This window comes from Solanum verrucosum, unplaced genomic scaffold (genome assembly GCF_900185275.1).
Source record: "Solanum verrucosum unplaced genomic scaffold, falcon-dt-bn FXZP01000178.1, whole genome shotgun sequence".
Classification (NCBI taxonomy): domain Eukaryota; kingdom Viridiplantae; phylum Streptophyta; class Magnoliopsida; order Solanales; family Solanaceae; genus Solanum; species Solanum verrucosum.
Window position 1 is genome coordinate 698,569 of NW_026020286.1, and position 21,423 is coordinate 719,991.

At 36.5% G+C, this 21,423-nt stretch overlaps 1 protein-coding gene across 3 annotated transcripts; it reads left to right on the forward strand.

Annotated features, from left to right (window-relative positions):
- Positions 1-5,633: 5,633 nt before the first annotated feature.
- LOC125834318 (replication factor C subunit 3) lies at positions 5,634-21,092 on the forward strand. Of its 3 annotated transcripts, XM_049513468.1 has the most exons (11): positions 5,634-5,884; positions 5,955-6,065; positions 6,137-6,169; positions 6,594-6,762; positions 8,881-9,062; positions 10,567-10,703; positions 10,839-10,937; positions 14,277-14,346; positions 14,434-14,508; positions 15,397-15,442; positions 20,634-21,092. In XM_049513468.1, exons 1-11 carry the CDS (start codon positions 5,801-5,803, stop codon positions 20,690-20,692), a joined length of 1,065 nt encoding a protein of 354 aa, XP_049369425.1. In that variant the 5' UTR covers positions 5,634-5,800; the 3' UTR covers positions 20,693-21,092. The 3 variants fall into 3 exon arrangements, with proteins under 3 accessions (XP_049369425.1, XP_049369426.1, XP_049369427.1); XM_049513469.1 differs by lacking the exon at positions 15,397-15,442 and having other exon boundaries at positions 5,791-5,884; XM_049513470.1 differs by lacking the exons at positions 14,277-14,346; positions 14,434-14,508; positions 15,397-15,442 and having other exon boundaries at positions 5,791-5,884.
- Positions 21,093-21,423: the final 331 nt, after the last annotated feature.

Consider the following 21,423-nt stretch of genomic DNA (forward strand, 5'->3'; position numbering starts at 1 on the left):
GGAGACACTTTTGGTGAGGATTCACTCGTTGTTCCCTCTTTGTCAGTAGAAGGCACCTTCGTTGTTTCTGCTTTATCAGCATTGAAACATGATGCCTTGACATTGTCTTGAGTAGACTTTATGTCGAACGAGCTTGGTAAGAATTCCTCTAGAATCACAGGACGTCAGGGTTTTTGGTAGTGATGCACTTCTACCTTTGCCCTCTTTGGGCGTTGGATTGATTTCTGCTTCTCCAATTTCTTCACCATTTTCCCTCTAATTGGTTGCTCGGACGATTCTTTTCGTAAGCTTGACTTGTTGCGTCTTCGCCTAGTCACAAGAATCCAGCCTTCATCACTATCTATATCATCTTGAGATTTATCTTGCTCCAATAACTCTTCTTCATGTTTTTCAGAGATATATATTTGGATCGGATCGGATCGAGCGAGCCAAATGTGATAGAGATTTGGTTAGAACTAACCTTCTCATCATCAAGGACAATTTTCTTTTCGTTAGCCAATCGCATCACTCTATCCTTGAAGACAAAACATTTTTCAAGAGGATAACTCACAAGTCTATGATACTTGCAATAATTTGGGTCATCAGCTTTTCCCGCCTCATCAGGTCGCTTCATCTCTGGCAAGTCAATGAGTTTTAACTCAAGCAACTCATCAAAAATCTCAGAAACGTCAGAATCCAAGAAGGGATATATTTTCCTTGCATCTCCCTTAGTGTCGACTTTTGATTTGAACGTGCTTGGAAAGCCGTTCTCACATTTTGCTTCATGCCCTCATTCGCAGTGATCTTCGCAGGTGACACATTAACATTCATGGATTCTTTATTGTCATTTCTAGGCACAAATTTACTTTATCTCTTGGGTTCCTGCTTGTCGCTTCTTTTGCGAGGGTCTCAAATATACGTTATATCTTTTCCAGCAGAGGACATGCTTAACTCCATATCATGAACGCGAGTAGCTAGATCTTTGAAGGATTTTGGTTTTATTCCTTGTAAGATGTAAAGAAGCTCCAGTGCATTCCTTGAATACACATTTCAATTGCAGAAGCTTCACTAAGCCTATCCTTGCAATTTAGGCTCACGTTCCTCCATCGATTTATGAAGTCTATGGCTGGTTCATCCTTCCTTTGGCGAGTATTCGTAAGTTCTACCATGCTCACAGTACGCCTCGTGCTATAGAATCGATTAAGAAACTCGTGCTCTAGTTGCTCCCAACTATCAATAGAATTGGGCTTAAGATCTGTGTACCAATCAAAGACATTTCCTTTTAGAGACCGGACAAACTGCTTGACAAGATAATCTCCATATGTTCCAGCATTATTACATGTCTCCACAAAGTGTGCAACATGTTGCTTCAGATTTCCTCTACCCTCAAATTGTTGAAATTTGGGAGGTTGATAACCAGCAGACATTTTTAAGTTATCAATTCTTGCAGTGTATGGCTTGGCATACATATGAGAAGACTTGGTGGATACTTCATACTTATATTTGATAGTGCCTTCAATGAACTCCTTCAAGCGATCGAGTGGGATCATCCCTTCAGAAGAAACTGGCATCTCATTAACAATCGGTGTTTTCTTTGCAGGATCTCTAATCTCTTGAACTTCAACACATTTTCCGGGTGCATGACTCGCTTCTCCATCTAAAAGTCCTTCCATTCGATCCATCAACTTATCGATTCTAGACTCTTGGTGTTGTACATGTTTTGTCAATCCTTCAACCAACTTCGTCAGATTTGCGAGTTGTTCCTCAGAGGAAGAAGCATCAGCCACCATTGTTTGCATGATCATTGGAGATGTAGGAGAGTAACATGGATTGTCGCGTAAGTTGATCTTCAGCGGACTCACATTACGCGATGCACGTGGAGGTGATTCGTTAGTTGAATCATAGTTCTCCCTTGTGGTAGAATTCTTGGAACCAGATTGCTCAAGTAGAGCCAATGTCTCCTTGATCTTTTCAGCAATACTGTTTCCTCCTTCTAAAGCATTTGTGGAGGAACTTGCTCTTTTTGGAGTTGAAGACCCAAAAACAAGAGTTGATGTGGATGACACTTGTAGTGTTTGTTATCCTAGCGTAGCAGCTTTATTTCTCGTAACAACTCCGAAACTTCCAAAGGTAACATCAAGAATGCCTTCAACTTCACTAGAGAACTTGGAGCTAGTGGCCTTAGAGGCAGTTGATCGAGAGTTGTTCTTCATGGAAGTCATCTCGATGTTGTTTGATGCTTGAAAAGTTGAGATGAGAGGTAGAGATGGTCCCACTGGGCGTGCCCGAATTTGTAGACAATAAAATTCACGTCGAGAAAACAATAATTAAGAACGAAAAATTATAGCAACAATCATTTTATTATTTCAAAGTGCGAGTGTTACAATCTCTATGATTCCTCTGAATTCGCCTTTTCAAATATGATTCAAGGGCTTTAAAGCTTGATCTTGAATCTTTGATGAATTTGAACTTTATCTTGATCTTGACTTTTGCTTGAATTCAAGGGCTTCGAGCTTGTTCTTGAACCTGATAGTCTTGATCTTGATCGTTCTTGAACTTAAATCCTTGAATTCTTAAACTTGTAGCTTTATAGAGAATTTTATGGCGTTTGTACCACGAATTTTCTCTAGCTTCTTGTTTAGAATTTTCTGTCTTCTATTCTGAATTATGAGGACCCCTATTTATAGTTTTAGAATAGAGGAGTTGCGATTGGAACATAATTCCCTTCAACCAATCAGATTTAAGTGACATGTCATATGGGCTTTATGGAGCGGGCTTGTCATCTTTGACACATGTCATGATCCTATTGGCTTATTTGTTTGACTTGACATGCCACGTCATTTGCCATGTGGCACCAAAAGAATGGGCCTCTAGGATAAGATGACATTGGACTTAGCAAATTGGGCTCATCTATAGCCCAAATCAATTAATTTTTATTTTAATGAAATTCATATTTATTGGACTTGAATAATTAGCCCAATTATATTAATCAATAATATTTATTTGGACTAATATATTCATGAATTTAATATAATTCGAATCATTTTATAAATTTATATTTAATAAATTTTAAATGATTACACATACCTCGTCATTAATTCAAATAGATTTGGGGTTGCTCTTTTACTCCAAGAATCCCCCAAACACGAAAATCTAACTTTTTGTATTCAACGGCATAAGCAGAAAAAGATATAGAGTTTAACACTTGAATTCAAAAATTGGATCAAACGCATTATATTAGAATATCTTAAGTTAAGAAATATCTAACTATCATCATATTTTTCAATGCATTAAATAATATATATATATATATATATATATATATATATATATATTCACTTTAAACTATGAATTAATTATGCATCAGTATGACTTACCAAATTAATTAATGAAAATATAATCAATTACTAAAATTTTGAGTGATATATTCAAATATTTATTGCATTAAAAGATCATCAAAAAGTAGCAAAAAATTGCAAAAGAAATAGATTACCAAAATTCTAGGAGATATAATTAGTTATTAGTTTATATTACAATAAAAGATAGTCAAAATCTGCAAAAGAAATTTTAAGCACTGCTTTATATATAGCATTGATGCAAAATTGAAGAATTTTTTTCAGAAGTATTAGATTTGATTATGTTACTACTACAAATTTCGAAATAACAATACGGTCAATAAAGACATTATGAATTCTTTATTTGTCTGTATTAGATAGAAAATACCTGTGATGCTTGGAAAGAGATTGAACAAAATTAATAAATTACATAAAGTTATGTATGAACAATCAAGGCTCAAGCTATTTCCTCACTATCAATAATGAGATTTGAAAACATATAGTAAGTAAAGAGAAAAGAAGAGACAAATAATGTATAGTGGATAGAATTAAGGATAAAATTGAGAAGTTATAACTTCTTTAAATTTAAAACTATTTAAAATTATTTATCAACTGTAAAAAAATATTAAATCTGTTTTTTAAGATGCCGACATTTGTCATTATGTGTGTATGTTGATGACATATGTCTATTTTTATTTTAAATTTTGAATTTATAATATTTAATTAGTAATATAATACTTAATTATTTATAATTTAAAATTCTAAAAATTTGTGATAATGACATGTGACGTTTTTTCTTCTCCTATTATATATATATAAATTTATTGGATGAATTTAAGACCAAAGTGGGGCCAATTTTCAGCCCAACTTCCATTTAAATCAGCAGGCCACACATTACATATATCAACAACTCCCAAATACATACAATACAACAATACCAACGACCCGACCCGACCCCATACTCGTCTTCTTCTTCTTCTTCACGCGAAAACCAAAAGCAAACCCAGAATCACAGTATGCGTCTTCATCTTTGCCTATCTGCAAACCCATATCCCTAGCAGCCTATCGCTGTCCCCTTTTCCCCATTTTCAGGGATTTTCAAATCTCTTCCCCTGTTTGGCTTTGAAAGGAGGAAAGAAATTCAAAGGATTTCCTCCCTAAATCGCCCCAACTTTCCCCATTAGTGATTAGGGACACGGTTAAAAAGATTTGATTTTGAGGTCATATATGCTTACAAAAGGTTTTGAGTTTGGCAATAATATTTTACACTTACGAGGCTATTCTCTAATTCTAAATTTCGAAAAAGGCTTTGGTTCAAATTTTCCTGTCTCTTGCTCGAGTCGTTGCTCTCTTTGGCTCGTTTTGCTCTTAGTTTGCTGCCTCAAGAAAGATAACCTCGCCCCCTCTTATTTCCACTTCAATATGGTGTGTTATGTATTCAATATTTGGTAAAGGTTCTGCTATGAATAACAGTTAGTTTCTTCTTTTTAGTCCTCTGCATCAACTTCATTTTTGAACCGTAAGCATTTGTTAACGTACTGATAAAGTTCCTTTGTGATTATGTGTTGATAGTTAGGTTCATTGGTTGGATTGTATATCTAAAACTAGCCGAATCTTCTTTCTGTTTCTTCACTATTTGTTGGTACATTTTGGTTGTCTTCTTTGCCAGTAGCTTCTCACCATGGCTAGCTTAATCTCGTAGGACTTATTTATGTTCTTAGATGATTTGAAGGCTGACTGTGTTTCTCTTGTATCCCAACTATTGATGTTATGCTTGTAGCTCGCCACAATCTTGTTTTAACTTAGCTCATATTCCTATTATTCACCTACTTCCGAATATGCATCGAGTCCTATGTGTTAAGACTGTTTGGTTTGATAATGTAATTGTTTCTAAATGCTACATTCATGAACATGTTGTAGATTCTGATAAGTTGTTTGCTACTATTAATTTGCATCGGAAGTCACTGTAATAGAAAAAGATTCAATCTTGTTTCATTGCTTGTCTCGCAAATTGACCTTTCCTGCTAAAGTGCTCAACTTTTGGATGCCTGATCGTAATAATATTGGTTTAAGGGATGTTTGGATGCCTGATTGTAATAGTATTGTATACCGAATCATATGGCAAAAAAAAGGGATGTTTGTTGTGAATTACAATTAAAATAAACTATGACTATAACATTTAATTTGAATTAATAATTTGCTATTTCATACAATTTTCAATTTACTCACTTATAATGGGCCAAATTTAATTGACCCAAATCAATTGGTACAGTAAACTAAAATCCTTAATGTAAAATCCCTCAAATTTGGCGACCACACTCTACAGTGGAGCTCGACCGTTGCAGACTTGCAGCTCTCCTCTTGTCGACTGTTCAGTCTTCAGTCATCTTTGTCATTACAGTGCGTTGTTTGAGTTATTTCTTCCCTTTTTGTGTTTGTCTGTGTTAACAAAGAACAATCGTGTGCTTTCAGGACCATTAGTGGAAATGTTGTGGGTTGACAAGTACCGCCCTAAAACTTTAGATAAAGTTATTGTACACCAGGATGTTGCTCAAAATCTTCGTAAACTGGTAAAATATCTCTTCCACACTTTGTCAATTCTTTCATACTCAAACTCATCACCCTTATTACTATTATTAGGTCTCAGAGGGAGATTGTCCTCATCTCCTCTTTTACGGCCCTTCCGGTTCAGGAAAGAAAACTCTCATTATGGCACTTCTTAGACAGATTTTTGGTCCAAGTGCTGACAAGGTAACTCTTTAATTCATTGTTTTTTCTCTCTCTCTAAAAAATTGAAATTTATGTTTGGATAACTTATGCAGGTTAAGGTTGAGAACAAGATTTGGAAAGTTGATGTAAGCTTTTCCTTGAATTTCTTTTTCTTTTCTTTTCTTTTGGAATGCAAGTATATATGTCCATGCGAATTTTTTGTATATCTACATTCTTATTATTTGCATACATCAATTGATTCCTTTTTTTCTTTCTCCAATATATAAGAAGAAATATTGTTTCAGCACTACTCTAATTCAGTTGATGTCTGGAACTGAGTAATTAAAGTACTTATTCATAAAACTATTTTAGTACATTATTTACTAATTAACAATATCTAATTATCTTTTGGATTTGAGAGGCTTTTCTACCAGCATACCTCTAATCTATCTGCCAGAACTGCAAGAATTTTGATATATAAAGAGTTTGGGGAAACGGGACATTTGGCTAAAGGAAAAAAGCAAGGAGTGTTTTCTTGCATTGATCTCTCTTTATGGTTTTTTTTCTCAGGCTGGTTCTCGGACAATTGATGTGGAGCTCACAACATTGTCAAGCACTCACCATGTGGAATTAAATCCAAGTGATGCCGGATTTCAGGACAGATACGTTGTTCAAGAGATAATCAAAGAAATGGCCAAGAATAGACCAATTGACACGAAAGGGAAAAAGGGGTTTAAAGGTGACTCAACAACTTAGTCTAGTTTCTACTTATTAAAAAGAGTCTTAACAACTTTGACTGATTAAATATATAAAAAACAACTCTTTCTAGCAAAACTTGATCCATCTCCTTAACTCATCCCCCAAATCCATCATCAAGATTATTTAATGAAGGAAATCCCAACTCACATGATCGTAAGCTTTCTCAAGACCCAACTTACATCAAGTACATGAGTCATCTTTTGTCTTTCTAAATTAGCCACTTCGTTTGCCACCAAAGCTGCATCCAGAATTTGTCTTTCTTCCACAAAAGCATTCTGACAAGTAGACACTGTCTTATCCAAAATCATTTTTTTTAGTCTATTAGAAAGCACCTTAGAAATAATCTTGTAAATGCTTCCTATTAGACTAATATGTCTAAAATCCTTATACTCATTGCTCCTTCCTTCTTTGGCACAGTGGTCATGAAAGATGCATTAAGACTTCTCCCCAACTCCTAGTATCTTGGAATTCTGCAATGATCTCCATCAACTCACTTCTAACTACCCCCAACACTGTTGGAAATAAGCTAGAGTGAATCCATCACTTGCCACCGCTTCCCGCACTTCTTCTTCATCTATACCCCTTTCCAACCACTCCCTCATCCCCTTCCTTAATTGGCTAAATACTACAATGGCTCCCTTCACTTCCTCTTCGTCCTTCTCATACACCTCTCCATTCACATCTAGAGATTCAATTAAGTTCCTCATCCTATTTGCTATGACAACCCTGTGAAATGAGTTTGTATTAGAATTCCCCTCTTTCAGCCACAACATCCTCGATATTTGACTCCAACTAGTCTCCTAAGCAACCGCTAAAGCAACAAGCTACCTTTTCGCCATCTCCTTCCTAATTCTCTCCCTATCTTCTAATGCGTTCATCCCTTCCACATTCTTTATTGTCCACTTCATTTTCTAATTCCCTCATTTTAACTACCACAATCCCAAACATCTCCTTGCTCCACTTCCTCATATTTCTTTTTAACATTTTCAACTTGCTAGCAAGTCGGAAAGATGGTGTACCAACAACTTCATACCCATTCCACCAAGTATCTTCCCTACCTTTTTGAATAGATCAACACTCCAAAGATGGAGCGGAGGGCCCACCAGATTTACTATCGCAGTGTTGCTGAAGAATCTTGTGTCAACACACCCATCTTGCTCTATCCACCTTTCCAACAGAAGTTGTTAGCTAACCATCTCCTTCCTCCTGGAAGTGTCTTCACTGCCTGCTCGTCATTAGCAGAGTGAAATAAGATTTGGGTGTTGCTCAGCTGCATAATTTTCAACCCGTCTGCTACTTCCCATTCGTTAACAATGCAATTTCTGATTGCCTCGTAAGTGCACCCATTTCGTAATGGAACCAACCAGTGAAGTTCTTGAATTTTTTTTACCTTAAAGACATATTCTGTAGAAAGAGTGAAACAGGGTTCTCTCGTTGATTTGTTCTGTTGGCATCTTCCCTCAGTTCTAACAATACCCGCATAGAGCTTAGTGGAAGGACATCTCCTTCTTCTCTAGAGTCTTTGATCATAGTACTATTTTTTGTAGTTACTCCTTTTTTCAGACTGCTTTGTCATGCTTTCTATGGTATTTTGCCATGGCTTCTTCTTCACTTCTGTCATTTGTTTTTCGAACTGCTTTGAGTTTCTTTTCCTTGAGCCGAGGGTCTATCGGAAACAACCTCTCTACATCCCAAGGTAGGGGTATCTGCATACATTCTACCCGTCCTAGGCTCCACTTGTGGGGTTACACTAGGTATGTTTTGTATGAATAAATGAAAAACAACAAAATCCGTCATCTGTCTTTTGATAAAGATAATACATATGATCTGTTATAGATAATTTATAAAAAAGAAGCATTTCATGTGATGTATCATGCCAAAGGTTAATAGGACAAGAAGATTGATATTCTATAGTGATTTCTCTATGATAAGCTGAGGAATTTAAAATAGATATTGAAATGTCTTATCAACTTTGAGATATTATTTTGGAATTTCAATTATTTGCCACCAGCATTGTGTAAATATCTTCTATTATTTGTAATTTGTTCATAAGTAGCTGTAAAAGCTACCTAGCTGATATCATGTTGGTAAATATTAGTTTTAGTGCTAAATGAAGTTGACAAGCTCTCAAGAGAAGCACAACATTCTCTTCGAAGAACCATGGAGAAGTACAGTGCATCATGTCGCCTGATTCTTTGCTCCAACAGTTCTTCAAAGGTCACTGAAGCAGTTCGCTCACGATGCCTTAATGTGCGAATAAATGCACCAATGGAGGAAGAGGTCAGTGAAATTCAGTTGTCCCACTGTTGATATATTTTCTTTCACCATCTTTCTGGTTTGTCCCACTGCTAATATTACAACATTGTCTTCTTTCCTTTTCTTTTTCTGGTGTTCATACTACAAGATCAAGAGTATGTGCTGTTTAACAATTGCCTGCATCTTCTGGGTTCAGGCTTGCATTAGACTAGTGTGTTTATCTGGTCTTTCCTCCAGGGTTTATTTCATGTGATAATTTCCGTGTAATGACATTCATTCTCACCAAAAAAGGTGCTAAGTAAAGTTAACTGTTGTGCTTGCTTAGACATGGTGGATTGGAAATGCCATTTCAACTGCTTTGGCTATTCGCTTACCACAAGAAAAGGCACTTTTTGAGGAAAGGGTGATATACATCCTTGAACATAGTTTGAGCAGTCTTTGGTCTTACATACCAATTTGTGCCTTAGAAATAAGATGGAGACTCATCTAGTGAATGGAGTAACTAGAACAACTAAATGTTGGAAATATACTTAAATAATAAAAGTGTGCTCTTTTTAATTGCTTAAGCTTTTAAATTAGATGACACAAACTTCAACATTTATTAGAGCACGCACAGGTCCTGGGTCAGTCTCACCATCACCCATTATGAAAAGTAATATCCACGTGCTTGGCTCATGAAAAAAGAATCAAGTCTGCAGTCTGCACATAAGAGGGCATGTTATAGATGTAACTAAATAAATAATAGTGTGACTTTTCTAACAGCTTAAGCTTTTAGATGAGATCATCACACAGTTCAGCACCAACATTTGAACACATTTCACAGTACGAGAGCAGTAGTTATTTGTAGAACTGTCACATGAGTTTGTTTAAATTTTCTTTACAATTAAATTTTTTGGTTATACTTGGATTAAATATAAGAACATTTGTTGAAATTTAATTAATTTTCAAAAAAAGTAAAAAAATATAAGAACGTTTGCTTAAGTATGTATTGATCTTATTTTAGTTTATTTTTGATTAATTATGGATATGCTAATTTGAGTTATTCCACTGACATGTTTATAATATTAAATTTTTAACTTCAGAAAATACGTTAACTGAAGGACCATAAAGCACGTTTTTTTTCCCGTGACATTTTCCCCCCATAATTGAGAAATCCCTGAAGGGCAGTGGGCCTTGTTCGAAGCTCATTGAATAATTGATCCACCTTACCCTTCTCCACTTAAATACCAGGACTTTTTCCGCAGCAGGGTTCAAACCCTTGCACCTAATCTACACATCACGTGCTGCACTCTTACTAGACTAAAACCTGGTTGCTTTAGGACCTGTGACTCTACTTGACCTAATGCTTCATTGACTTTGGTGTGGGACCATCAGGAAGTTCTTGATTCTTGTAAGCCATAAGAATTTTTCTGAATCAAAGTATATATACGGCCTAGTCAGTCATGTACCAAAGAATTGTTGACATGTGGTCCTTTAATTATTCATCGCATTCCTAACTGTTTCCTGTTGATCTTTTTTTGTTTGACAGATTGTTAGTGTTTTGGAATTTATTGCCAAAAAGGAAGGACTTCAATTTCCACAGGGTTTTGCCGCCCGCATTGTGGAAAAGTCAAATAGGAATCTGAGGAGGGCAGTTTTGACATTTGAGTCTTGCCGTGTTCAACGGTTGAGCCCTTTAACTGCTGGATACTGATTTATTGTAGTTTCTTGCTAGCTTAAGCTGTTAATTCTGAGTTTATGGTATATTATTTGCACCAAAGTTTTCTTATGCACGTGCTGACCCCTTGTTTATTGTGCAAGGTATCCCTTTACAAACAACCAAACTATACCTCCAATGGACTGGGAGCAATATGTTTCAGAAATTGCATCAGACATAATGAAAGAGCAGAGCCCTAAAAGGTACTGTTGACAGTCAATATGAATAGGGTATTTAATATTCAGCTCGTGATTCTATAAACTGTTCTTTGAATGTCTAGTTCTGCCACTAGAGGTCGACATGGAATTCAAGACAACTGGAGATTCAACTTTGAGAGAAGGGAACTGTAAAGTTAAGAGGACACTAGGCTTTTGAGTGCTGAGAGAGGAGTATGTTATAAAGACTGAGAGAGAAACCTATAAGACTTCACATGATAACCTTCGGTCGCCCTGTGGTTTGGGATTGGGACTCCCATGTTGGAGGTCTCAAGTTCGATACCCTATGCCAGCGAAAGCAAGGGGTTTGCCTTCTGGGTTGAGCTCGTCTCACCGGGCTTGCCTAGTGCGGGTTACCTCTTCTGTGTGGTTTGTGAGCTATTGTATAGGAGTGGGAGTTTTATCCTGTGCGCACCCAAAGGGGCTGCGGGTTCCCCTTGTCATAAAAAAACCAAGCAAAGCAAAATTAAATTTCAAGTAATGTAATAAATGACTAGAAATGGGGCAGTTAGTGACTAGAAATAGGAAATTAGAAATTAGTTTTAGACAACTAGTTGCTTCTATGATTTAGAATCTTAATTTGCATCTTTGCATCTAATTTAAAAAGGTTTTCAAACTTGATTGATAGGGCCTTTACTTCATTTATTTAACTTATTGTAGTTCTTTTTACCATAATCCATACATACTTATAGTTAGTTTTCTTACATTACACATGCTAATTTATGTTTTCTTCCTACATTTGTGCCTTTCTTCACTACAGCATGCTGTAATTGCGCTTTGGGCTTAAGCCCTGGCGACACTCCTTTGCGTATAAGTAGAAAAGAAGCTGTAAGAAGTCAAAAGGGGGCATATTGAAATTTATCCTTGTCATGGAATTTGTTGATTGCTTTCTTCTGTTAAAGTGAGTAGTTATTTGTTGTCTCAGTTTCTGAAGTAGTTTCCAAATTGAGGATCTGAATGTCTTATTTGATTAATAAATCAGTAATGTAAACCACAGACAATTCATCGAGCGAGTCGCATATCAATAAGCAATATGTCTCCAAACTTCTAAAACGTTGTCCAGGAATTTTTTTAAAAACTAGCTCACTGAAACAAAAGAAAATGAAAAAAAAAGAAGAAGAAAAGAATGATTATTTGCTCCAATAGATTTACAGAAGTCTCCATCTCCAAGATCTTTAAAGATCCTTAAAATTCTTTAAGCCCTTTTCATTACCTTGGATACACCATACAAACACAGTTATACTTTATGCACAATGATTGATACTCCCTTAAATCATTTCCTTTTTTGTTCATTCCAGATGCAACCAATAATGCATAGTGTTGCATCACAAATTTCCTCACCTATTTTCCATAAAATGTCAAAAGACGGAACTGCATGCCCTTTAACAAGCAGAGCCAGAAGAAACATTCAGTTGAAAGGCAAAATCCAAATATTCAAGCACAAGAAGTTTGGGCTTGGGACTTTCATGTTGAAGGTCTCAAGTTCGAAACCCCTTGCCAGCGAAAGCAAGGGCTTTGCCTTTTGGGTCGAGCTCGTCGCACCAGGCTTGCCTAGTATGGGTTACCTCTCCTATGTGGTTTGCGAGCAATTGCTTAGGAGCGGGGGTTTTACCCTCTGCGCACCCAAAGGGTAGCGGCTGCGGGTTTCCTTGTCATCCAAAAAAAAAAAAAAGAATCACTACAACGATATATTGTTGTAGTTCAGAATATATAGATGATCCTATGGCTATTGTAGATATCCCAGGATCCTTATAAGATGATGGAGGATCTAGTGATAGTTTTGCTTTTTCTTTATGTTTTTGTTTGATAGGCACACTCCTGTGGCTATAGTTTTGCTCCGTAGTTCCACACTTGGTTAGACTTCCCTAATACTCCATCTACGCCTACCCATCGACGGACCTAGGGTCCGTAGGTCACTCTGTGAGTGGCTCCTTCTGCATATTTTCAGCTGTCATCTCACTCAACCTCATCCAAGCCTATTTCCTGCAAAAATAACAGATAAAACATTATTTCTACTACAAAAAGGCCCTAGACACACACAACTCTTAAGTAAAATGTATCAAAAATACCGTAAACTCACGGTATATCAACACCCTCAACTTAAACATGTTGTTTATCCTCAAGGGACACACCACAATTCTAAACGACACTTGTGTAGAAGCAGACATACAAAGTCAAGCAATCACATGAATTTTTCAATTCATCCTTTTTCCTTGGTGCAAATCTCTTCATTTAGACACAACAAGCTAATTCATACGGATCAAAACATGACATCGATCGACCAACATACATCATAACATTCACCCTTTTACAATCACCAAGGTATCAAATTCTCCATCAATGTAACTAGTTCCCTCACTTCAAACGAAATCCACACACAATAGATATGCTTTTCAAGTTTTTAGGTTTCATTCAACACTCACGCTCAAAAGTGACGTCAAGTACAGTTAGTGCTCAATACCATAGGCTTGCCCTTATTTTCACTGCTTACACTCCAAACTAGTTGCTAGGATCACTATAGGACCTTCTTAGCTTGTAACGTAGGCTCAGGGTCAGGTGTGGTACAATTGGGTACTTTTTAGTGACTTTCTGCCCTCCTTGACATTACATTGGCTTTTTACCTCTTTTCTCAACCTATTATTTTTTTGACATCGTTTCATTTTGTTTACTCTCTTTCCCTAGACTCTTTTCAACACAGATGTGACTTTTGACTTTGTGGTTCTTTTTTTTTTCTTTCACTTTTTTTCTTTATTTCTTTCAGCAATTTTGTTTATCATCATTTTTCTTCTTTTGCACAAAGTCACATCTTTTTCTTTTCTGTTCTTTCTTGAACACAACACTCTTTGTATACCCTTTTTCTTTCGGATCCTTATGCTGTAAATTTTTGGTTAACAGCTCTGAGCTGATGATTGATATACAAAACGCTACCTTTATCAAGAAAAATAAATAATCACTAGAACGATATTAGTTTTTTGCAGTGTCTGGAGTTTTAACCTTTCTTTGTAAAGCTTTATGTATCTTCTTGATGCTTTTCAACACAACAACTTACTTCATAAAAAAAGAACAATATTCTACCCTCACTGTAAGTTGAAAAGTAGAAAACTGTATGTGTTTTTGAGCTTACGTTGTCTTTCACATCATTTAAGATATTCAACTATTAATCATGCAAAGAAATCATCATCTTTCATACGAAGTTAGGAAGGAGGGAGGTGGGTAACGTCCCATTGGCAATTTGAACAAGACATGTGTCTTAATTGTGCTTATGACAACACAACTACACAATATACAATTGCCTCCTTATCTCAACTGCAATGTTCTTTATTACAGGTTATTTGAGGTAAGAGGAAAGTTATATGAGCTACTAACTAATTGTATTCCCCCTGAAATTATTTTGAAGGTAAGATCTTTTTGCCAGGTGCTTCACCTTCCACTTTGTAAGGTGTTACAAAAATTTATATTTGAATGTTTCTGCTTTCAACTGCAGAGGCTACTTTTCGAACTATTAAAGAAATTGGATTCAGAGTTGAAGCATGAGGTGTCCAACTGGGCTGCTCATTATGTAAGTTATTGAGTTACATAATGTTTCATATTAGGTCGATGAGGGTTAAGGAATCAAAGGAATTTCTAAAGGTCGGACTACTACAACCATTGCCTTATGGTTTGGGTTGGATGATCAATCATTCTGTAGTACTATAACCAAGTATAAGTTAGGATTCAAGTCAATGTATGAACTCAGAACCCCTATATTGGTTATACATGTGTGAAAGTAACGGGGTTTGTGGTTTGATTTTAGTTGGATTTTACTTGAAAAAGACCAACAACACTATTATGATATGTAGAAGAAAATATCTTAATATCAAGGTAAGCTCAATAATATGAGCAATTTATAACTTGGGTCAGGGTTAATAATTGTTTGTTTAGAAAATAGTCCATCCGTCTGAATTTATGTGAAGGTGTTTTATTGTGCATGGAGTTGAGAGAAAAAGAATGACTTTCAAAACTTGTAGTCTAAAACAAGCCATATAAATTTATGCGATTACAAATCATCTCATTAAGGGTTAGATGGGAAGTTTTAAAATTAAACTGTTACCTTTATCTCTAAAAAAATAATTAAATTGTTACCACGTATATAATGATGTCATTCTTTTTGGTACTCAATGAACAGGAAAAATTATCATTCTTTTTGGTACTCAATGAACAGGAAAAACTATCTCATAAATTGAGGCAGGAGGAGTAATAACTACCGTGTCAACAGTGTCTCCTAGTGGAGTGTGTGTGGGTGGGGGGATGTAAAGGGATGCTATATATTCTTTGTTGAATCAGTCATTAGGTTATGTGCACTTCTACTGTATTGATGTTTCTGCAATTTTCTCGTGCATGGATTAATGTTTGCTGTTTTATAAAGAAATAGCTTAAAACTTTCCTTAAGAAAATCTCTGTCTTTCAGGAGCATAGGATGCGCCTTGGACAGAAGGCTATATTTCATCTTGAAGGTATTGCTTAACCTTTTAATTAGAAATTAACTTTGAGCATTATTAGAAAACAGCTTTGACTGGCTGCTTTGTAGTGATTGAGCTCTATTTTCTAAGATACTGATTTTTTATGTTACCTTTACTTGATCTCTCAGTTGTTTATGCTCTCATACATTGTTTGAAATATAAGCTGCTGTAAGTAACTTATAAACTACAATGGTGGATCTATTGTTCATGCTTCTGTGATTTCTTGTATGCTTTTTAAAATTTTTAAGTGAACTTAATTTTTGAATACTGGTGTTCTATTCGTCTAAGAGCTTTGGAATGTTTCTTTTGAAAAATCTTCTGCCACATATTTGATTTGTAGATAGGATTTGCACATGACTAGTTCAGTCTGAAGGGGTTAGTAGGATGCTAGTATTAAAGGGATTTTATATTTATATTTGGATAGTGAGCTGATCGGAGCAGAAGCCTGGGAGAACATCACGCGTAAAGAAGTAGTTGGATTATTTATTGTTCAGGTCGATAATCCAAGGAAATGGGCGACTGACGATGTATACAATGTCTTGTGTGATAAAAATGTGCCACCAAGGGGTAAAGGTAACATTTATAAAGTGATTGTCAGACCAATTATGTTGTATGGGGCATAGTGTTTGCCGGTCAAGAATTCGTGCGTCTAGAAGATGCAAGCAGCAAAAATGAGGATGTTGAGATGGATGTGTGGGCATACTAAGAGAGATATGATTAGGAACCAAGAAATTCCGGGCGAGGTGAGAGCATGTGAAGTGGAGATGCACAGATGCCCCAGTGGGAGATGTGAGACGTTGGCTATGGTAGGTATGAGGATAGGTAGAGGTAGGCCTAATAAGTAGTGTGGAGAGGTGATTAGATAGGATATGACACACGTGTAACTTACTGCATACAAGATCTTAGATAAGAGGGTATGGAGGTCGAGGATTAGGGTAAAAGGTTGATAGGTAGTCGAACATTGACTAGTTTTCCTTATCAGTATTGTTCCAATTATTACTTTTCTACTATCTTATTCTTTGTTTTATTACCACCTGTTGTTTCCTCTACATCGGTTACCGTATTTTTTGTTGTTGCTACTGCTCTCTTCTACTTTATTTTTACCATGACTTCTTCACTACTGTATTTCCTTTCTATACTTGTTATTATTATGCTTTACTTGAGCCTGAGGGTCTATCGAAAGCAACCTCTTTACCTTCACAACATCGGGGCAAGACTGCGTACACACTACCATTCTCAAACCCCAGTGAAATCACACTAGGTATGTTGATGTACCTCCCCTTGGGATGCCAAGGCAATTTCTAGAATATGCATTATCTGGTTTAAGGAAACCGAAATGTACCTCTGTTGAAGTAAGAAACTGAAAGGAAAATAAGATTTATCTTTGCTTGGAGGTAGGGATGATTCTCATTCAACCTGTAAATATTTGCATGTATTGTAATTCATTCAGCATTAAGGCTATGCTGGCCACCTCCAAAAAGTTTACAAAAAAGAAAAGAGAGATACTTACAAAGAGCCTATAAAATCCACTAGTTGGATTTCCTCTTCTATACTCTGTTCTTTACACCAAAAACCTAGTGAAGTAATAACTTTCCACTTAATCTTCAAAATAGAGGATTCATTTCCTTCAAAGATCCTCTGATTCCTTTCCTTCCAAATGGTCCACCAGATGCAGATGCAGGCTGGGACTGTCCTCCACTATCTTTTTTGGCTTTTGCTTCCTCCTCTTTTGATCCAACAGCTAAGCAAGTCTGCAGTATGTTCAGGCATGATCCAGTTGATTCCAGCAATGGAAGTGAACGTGGCCCAAACTTGTGTCGTTACTTTGCAATGCATGAAAAGGTGTTTGTTGGTTTCTAGTGCCTCCTTGCAGGGAGGCATCTAGATGCTATGATGGACCCCCTTTTTTGCAATGCCTCATGTGTCAAGCATGCTTTCCTAGCTACTAGCCAAGTGAAGCATTTCACTTTATTAGGAGCCACACTCTTCCATATAGTATTCCAAGGTCCAGTTGACCTGCCTGCAGCTACACTCAGTCCCCTTTTGTATACTCTGTTAACAGTGAAAATTTCATCATTGTGGTGCCTCCAAATGAGTTTGTAAGGGGAAGGTGAGAATTACAATTCCAGAACCAGTCATGTGTATGGGTAGGGTGAGAAATTATTATAAGAACTCGGTGTATGCCCTACCGTACTCTCTCCATACATAAATATCGTTAGTTCTTGTTTAAGCTTGAAGTTAGTAGTATGAATGATAAATTTGAGGTATTCAGTTACCACATGACATTAGTTGAGGTGTGCGCAAGCTGTCCCAAACACCATGGTCATCCACAAAAAGAAAGATAATTTTCAGATTGTCATAAAAAAATCATTTGATTTTAGTGCATAAGGAATATAAAAAAATTGTAGGTCGAGGAATGTGATGGTGGAGATATTGTATCTGTATGGTATGATACAAAAATTGTATCTGGATGAGCACTCAATGGTGTGACCTCTAATAGTCAATATAGTGGGTTGAGAATCATAGGGTCTTAGGTCCAAATCCGGTGAAGCAAAAACACTAGGTGATTTCTTCCCATCTGTCCAAGTCTTGGTGGATGGAGTTACTCGGTACCTGTGTTGGTGGAAGGTAGCAGATACCCCGTGGAACAAGTTGAGGTGTGGGATAGCTAGCCCCCGCTCCACTGTTCTAACAAAGATATTGTCTGTATATGGATGGTCCGTTGTAGCAGCTACTAATGCTTGTATTTGGGTAGACGGTCTACATCACACCCCTTGGGGTCTGGTCCTTTCCTGGAACCTTGCGTGAATGCGGGATGTTTTCTGCACCGGCATACCCTTCTTATCTATATATCGATGAATTGCTAAGTAGTATTATTTATTATGGATGAGTTCACCGAATAGATTTCATGTCTTTTGTCATCCTACTAGGAGAGAAACTTGCCACCTCTAGAAAATGTGTTTTCAGTTTTTCCTGTTTTTCCTTTCCCTTTCTGTTTTGCTTGCCAAATAAGGGAAAGGGACATTGTTAGCAACTTTTGATTTTCTCCTTTACTTCTAATGAGACACCCTAATATGCAAGCATTTCTCTCTACTTTTCAACTTTACTTGAATCAAACTATATTCCAAGTTAAACAGTGCTCAATCTCGGAAGGTGTATGATGTAGATAGTCTATTGGAGTTCCTCAGTTACCTCACATGCTAAAGTAGAGAGGAACTGAGGTTTTTGTAATATCCCTGCTGTAATCTCCCAACACCACCTTGGTGCCATTTTGATGAATGAAACATTTTACCAACCTATGAAAATGAAATGTTGGAAAATCTTGAAAGTGACCTCTGTAAAGTAACAGCTGTTATCATTGACAGTAATACCTTTTGAAAATTAGAAATTAAAAAAATGAAGTAAAACTATTTTTAATAAGGAAGAAGTAATACTGTTAGCAGAGGCAGAGGAATGTCTAGCATGTGAACCGTTAACCTTGGGGGTTGATATATAGGAGTTGCTTAAAAAGAAAAAAAGCAAGAGTCTCAAGGAACATTCTGGGAAGTACTAAATAAGACCGATGTCCTATTTGGGGTTGCATGTTAGGTGATTTGGGTGCATCTCACAGTTGAATGTTTGGCGCCAAATATCAATTTAAAGAAAACTGTTGATATACTCCAGACCCCTGAAATAGAATTACACTGACTTAAGGAAATGGATGCATGAATGGACTCCCAGAGTTGAGACAAACGTGAGTTGAGTTTAGAGCCATAAACACTTCTATGGGATTCAAATTACTTCCAGGTTTCTTTTATGATATGCTAACTTCCTGATAAGCTACTGTCAAGGACAACCAACCGTTGCTCAGGATGTAAATCAAATTACCTAAGCTGTCTTTTCAATTATATTGCACATGGATTTTCTATGTACTCAATATGTTCCTTTTATGTGAAAAAGACAAAGTTGGGTACTTGATTTGCTTATCCCTTTTAATGTTAGTTGCACCATTTCAGTATTTGGATATTCCAGCCAATGCCCTCCTTTCTCCATGTTATGTTGCTCGGGCTCTCCCAAAATACTGCCGCACCCGTGTGGATCCTCCAAATATGCACTACTTTTGAAGATTTGACATTCACCCGTCAACATTTTTGAAGAGTCCGAGCAATATAGATGTGTGCTTTATTACTTCTCACATTTTATATCCCCAAGATATTGTTATGCCTTGCTCGGAAATCTTGTCAATAAAACAAGATATGGATATGGGATTTATCATCAATAGACAATACCAGAAGCTGGGAAAATGGCAGGGAAAGAAATTTTATGAACTTTCTGCTTGTGGGATCAACTTTACAGTTTTGTGTATATATATTTGAGTTTATATTGTGTTGAACTGCGTGACTAAATATACTTAAATCCCATCACAGTGAGCACATCAACAAAGGGTTATCATATAAGCATAGTTTCTCCATTTCATGTATTAGGTGTGTTTATATGTGACTGGAGTGCATGCTAGTGTGGAAGAGTTTTGATGGACACCTTGAACAGAATGATTGAAGCTAACGGAATGTTTCTTCAATTACTAGGGGTGCCTGTTTGTAGGAAATAAGACATTAGTTTGTTGTTTTCTTATTAGTCTAAGTACTTTTAGTCTCTCATTTGTAACTTGGAGCAGAAAAAACTGAGGAATTTATCCCAAAGTTGTGCATATTAAATGGGTCATGGAGCAATTTTTTTAGTTTGGGATTTAACTCAGTTGGTCACTGAAGGGGGAAGGGGCTCAATATACGTTAAAAGTTGATTTTGCTTTACACCCATAAATGCTCCAATTAAGAGCCATCTACAAATTGAGTGAGTGACGATGACAGTCCATTTGTAACAATCAGGGAGTTAATATTTGGCAGCAAGGGATTGCTTAATTCCACTCTTTAGCATGTATTTGCAGCAGGTGTATGACTGTATAGTCTGCTGTTTGGCAGAGGCAGATATACACTTAATTGGAGAAGCACGATAGATGTTCACACTTAATGGTGTCGTAATGATTTAAGCTACAGACCAAGCTTGCTCAGTAATCACAGTTTTTGTTGCTTAAGTTAAATAGTTCTTCTAGATATTTGTACTTAAAGATGTGATTTTGTTAACCTCCGGTTATGGTTTGATGTCTGTTGAGCTTATTTGGTACCTCATCTTTGATTTGTTTTTGCAGCATTTGTGGCCAAATTCATGAGCATCTACAAGAGTTTCCTTATTTCAACATTTGGCTAAGATAGAAGATCTGAAAAGTAGTATGGAACTGTTTGGCAGTAGGAAAAAGTTTTCTTTGTCCGTTGTGCTCATGTCCTGTCGTGTTTTAATTTAATTTGGGCTGTACAATTGTGCCTAGACATTACTGTACCAGAATCATACTCCACTTAGGATTGTGCACTGCTAGTATCTTTGCAATTGCCATGTCGCGGTGGGTACAAGGTAATGGTACATGTTGCAGTTATTTTTTTCCCCATCTCCCTAGCCCCTTTGATGAGGAAAGTGAATGAACTACAAGGAGTAGGTGTATGAAGTTGTGGGTATGAGTTTTGGTGGTAAACAATTCAATTTGCAGCTTATTGCTGACTGCTAGACCTAAAGGAAAAACAAGAAATGACAACATTGGGCATTTGCTAGTTCAGTGTTTTGCACTGAAAGGATGTTATACCAAAACATACTATCTATCATGAGTTAACTAGTATGGTTAAATTTGTTACATGAGATATATAGTAACACCCAAAAACTCAATGGTTTGAGGGTATTCTTAACGCTCTTAATGATGATTTCGTGCCTTGTAAACTTTATTATTACGGTGTATATAACTTTTACCTTGGAGATAAATATAAACAGTAATTCAGAACATTACACAAATGCTAAACAGAGTTGTAAAACTCAAGGGAGGGTTTAGGGAAAGGATAAGAATCTACTTTCTACCATCAAAGATGAATAAAGATAACACGCACATCGTTCGT

Excerpts from the sequence above, each read along its gene's own strand:
- LOC125834318 (XM_049513468.1), top strand. The coding sequence starts at position 5,801 with ATGTTGTGGGTTGACAAGTACCGCCCTAAAACTTTAGATAAAGTTATT. Across the intron at positions 5,885-5,954 it reads CTCAAAATCTTCGTAAACTG|GTCTCAGAGGGAGATTGTCC; the intron begins GTAAAATATCTC and ends TACTATTATTAG. Across the intron at positions 6,170-6,593 it reads ACAAGATTTGGAAAGTTGAT|GCTGGTTCTCGGACAATTGA; the intron begins GTAAGCTTTTCC and ends TTTTTTTCTCAG.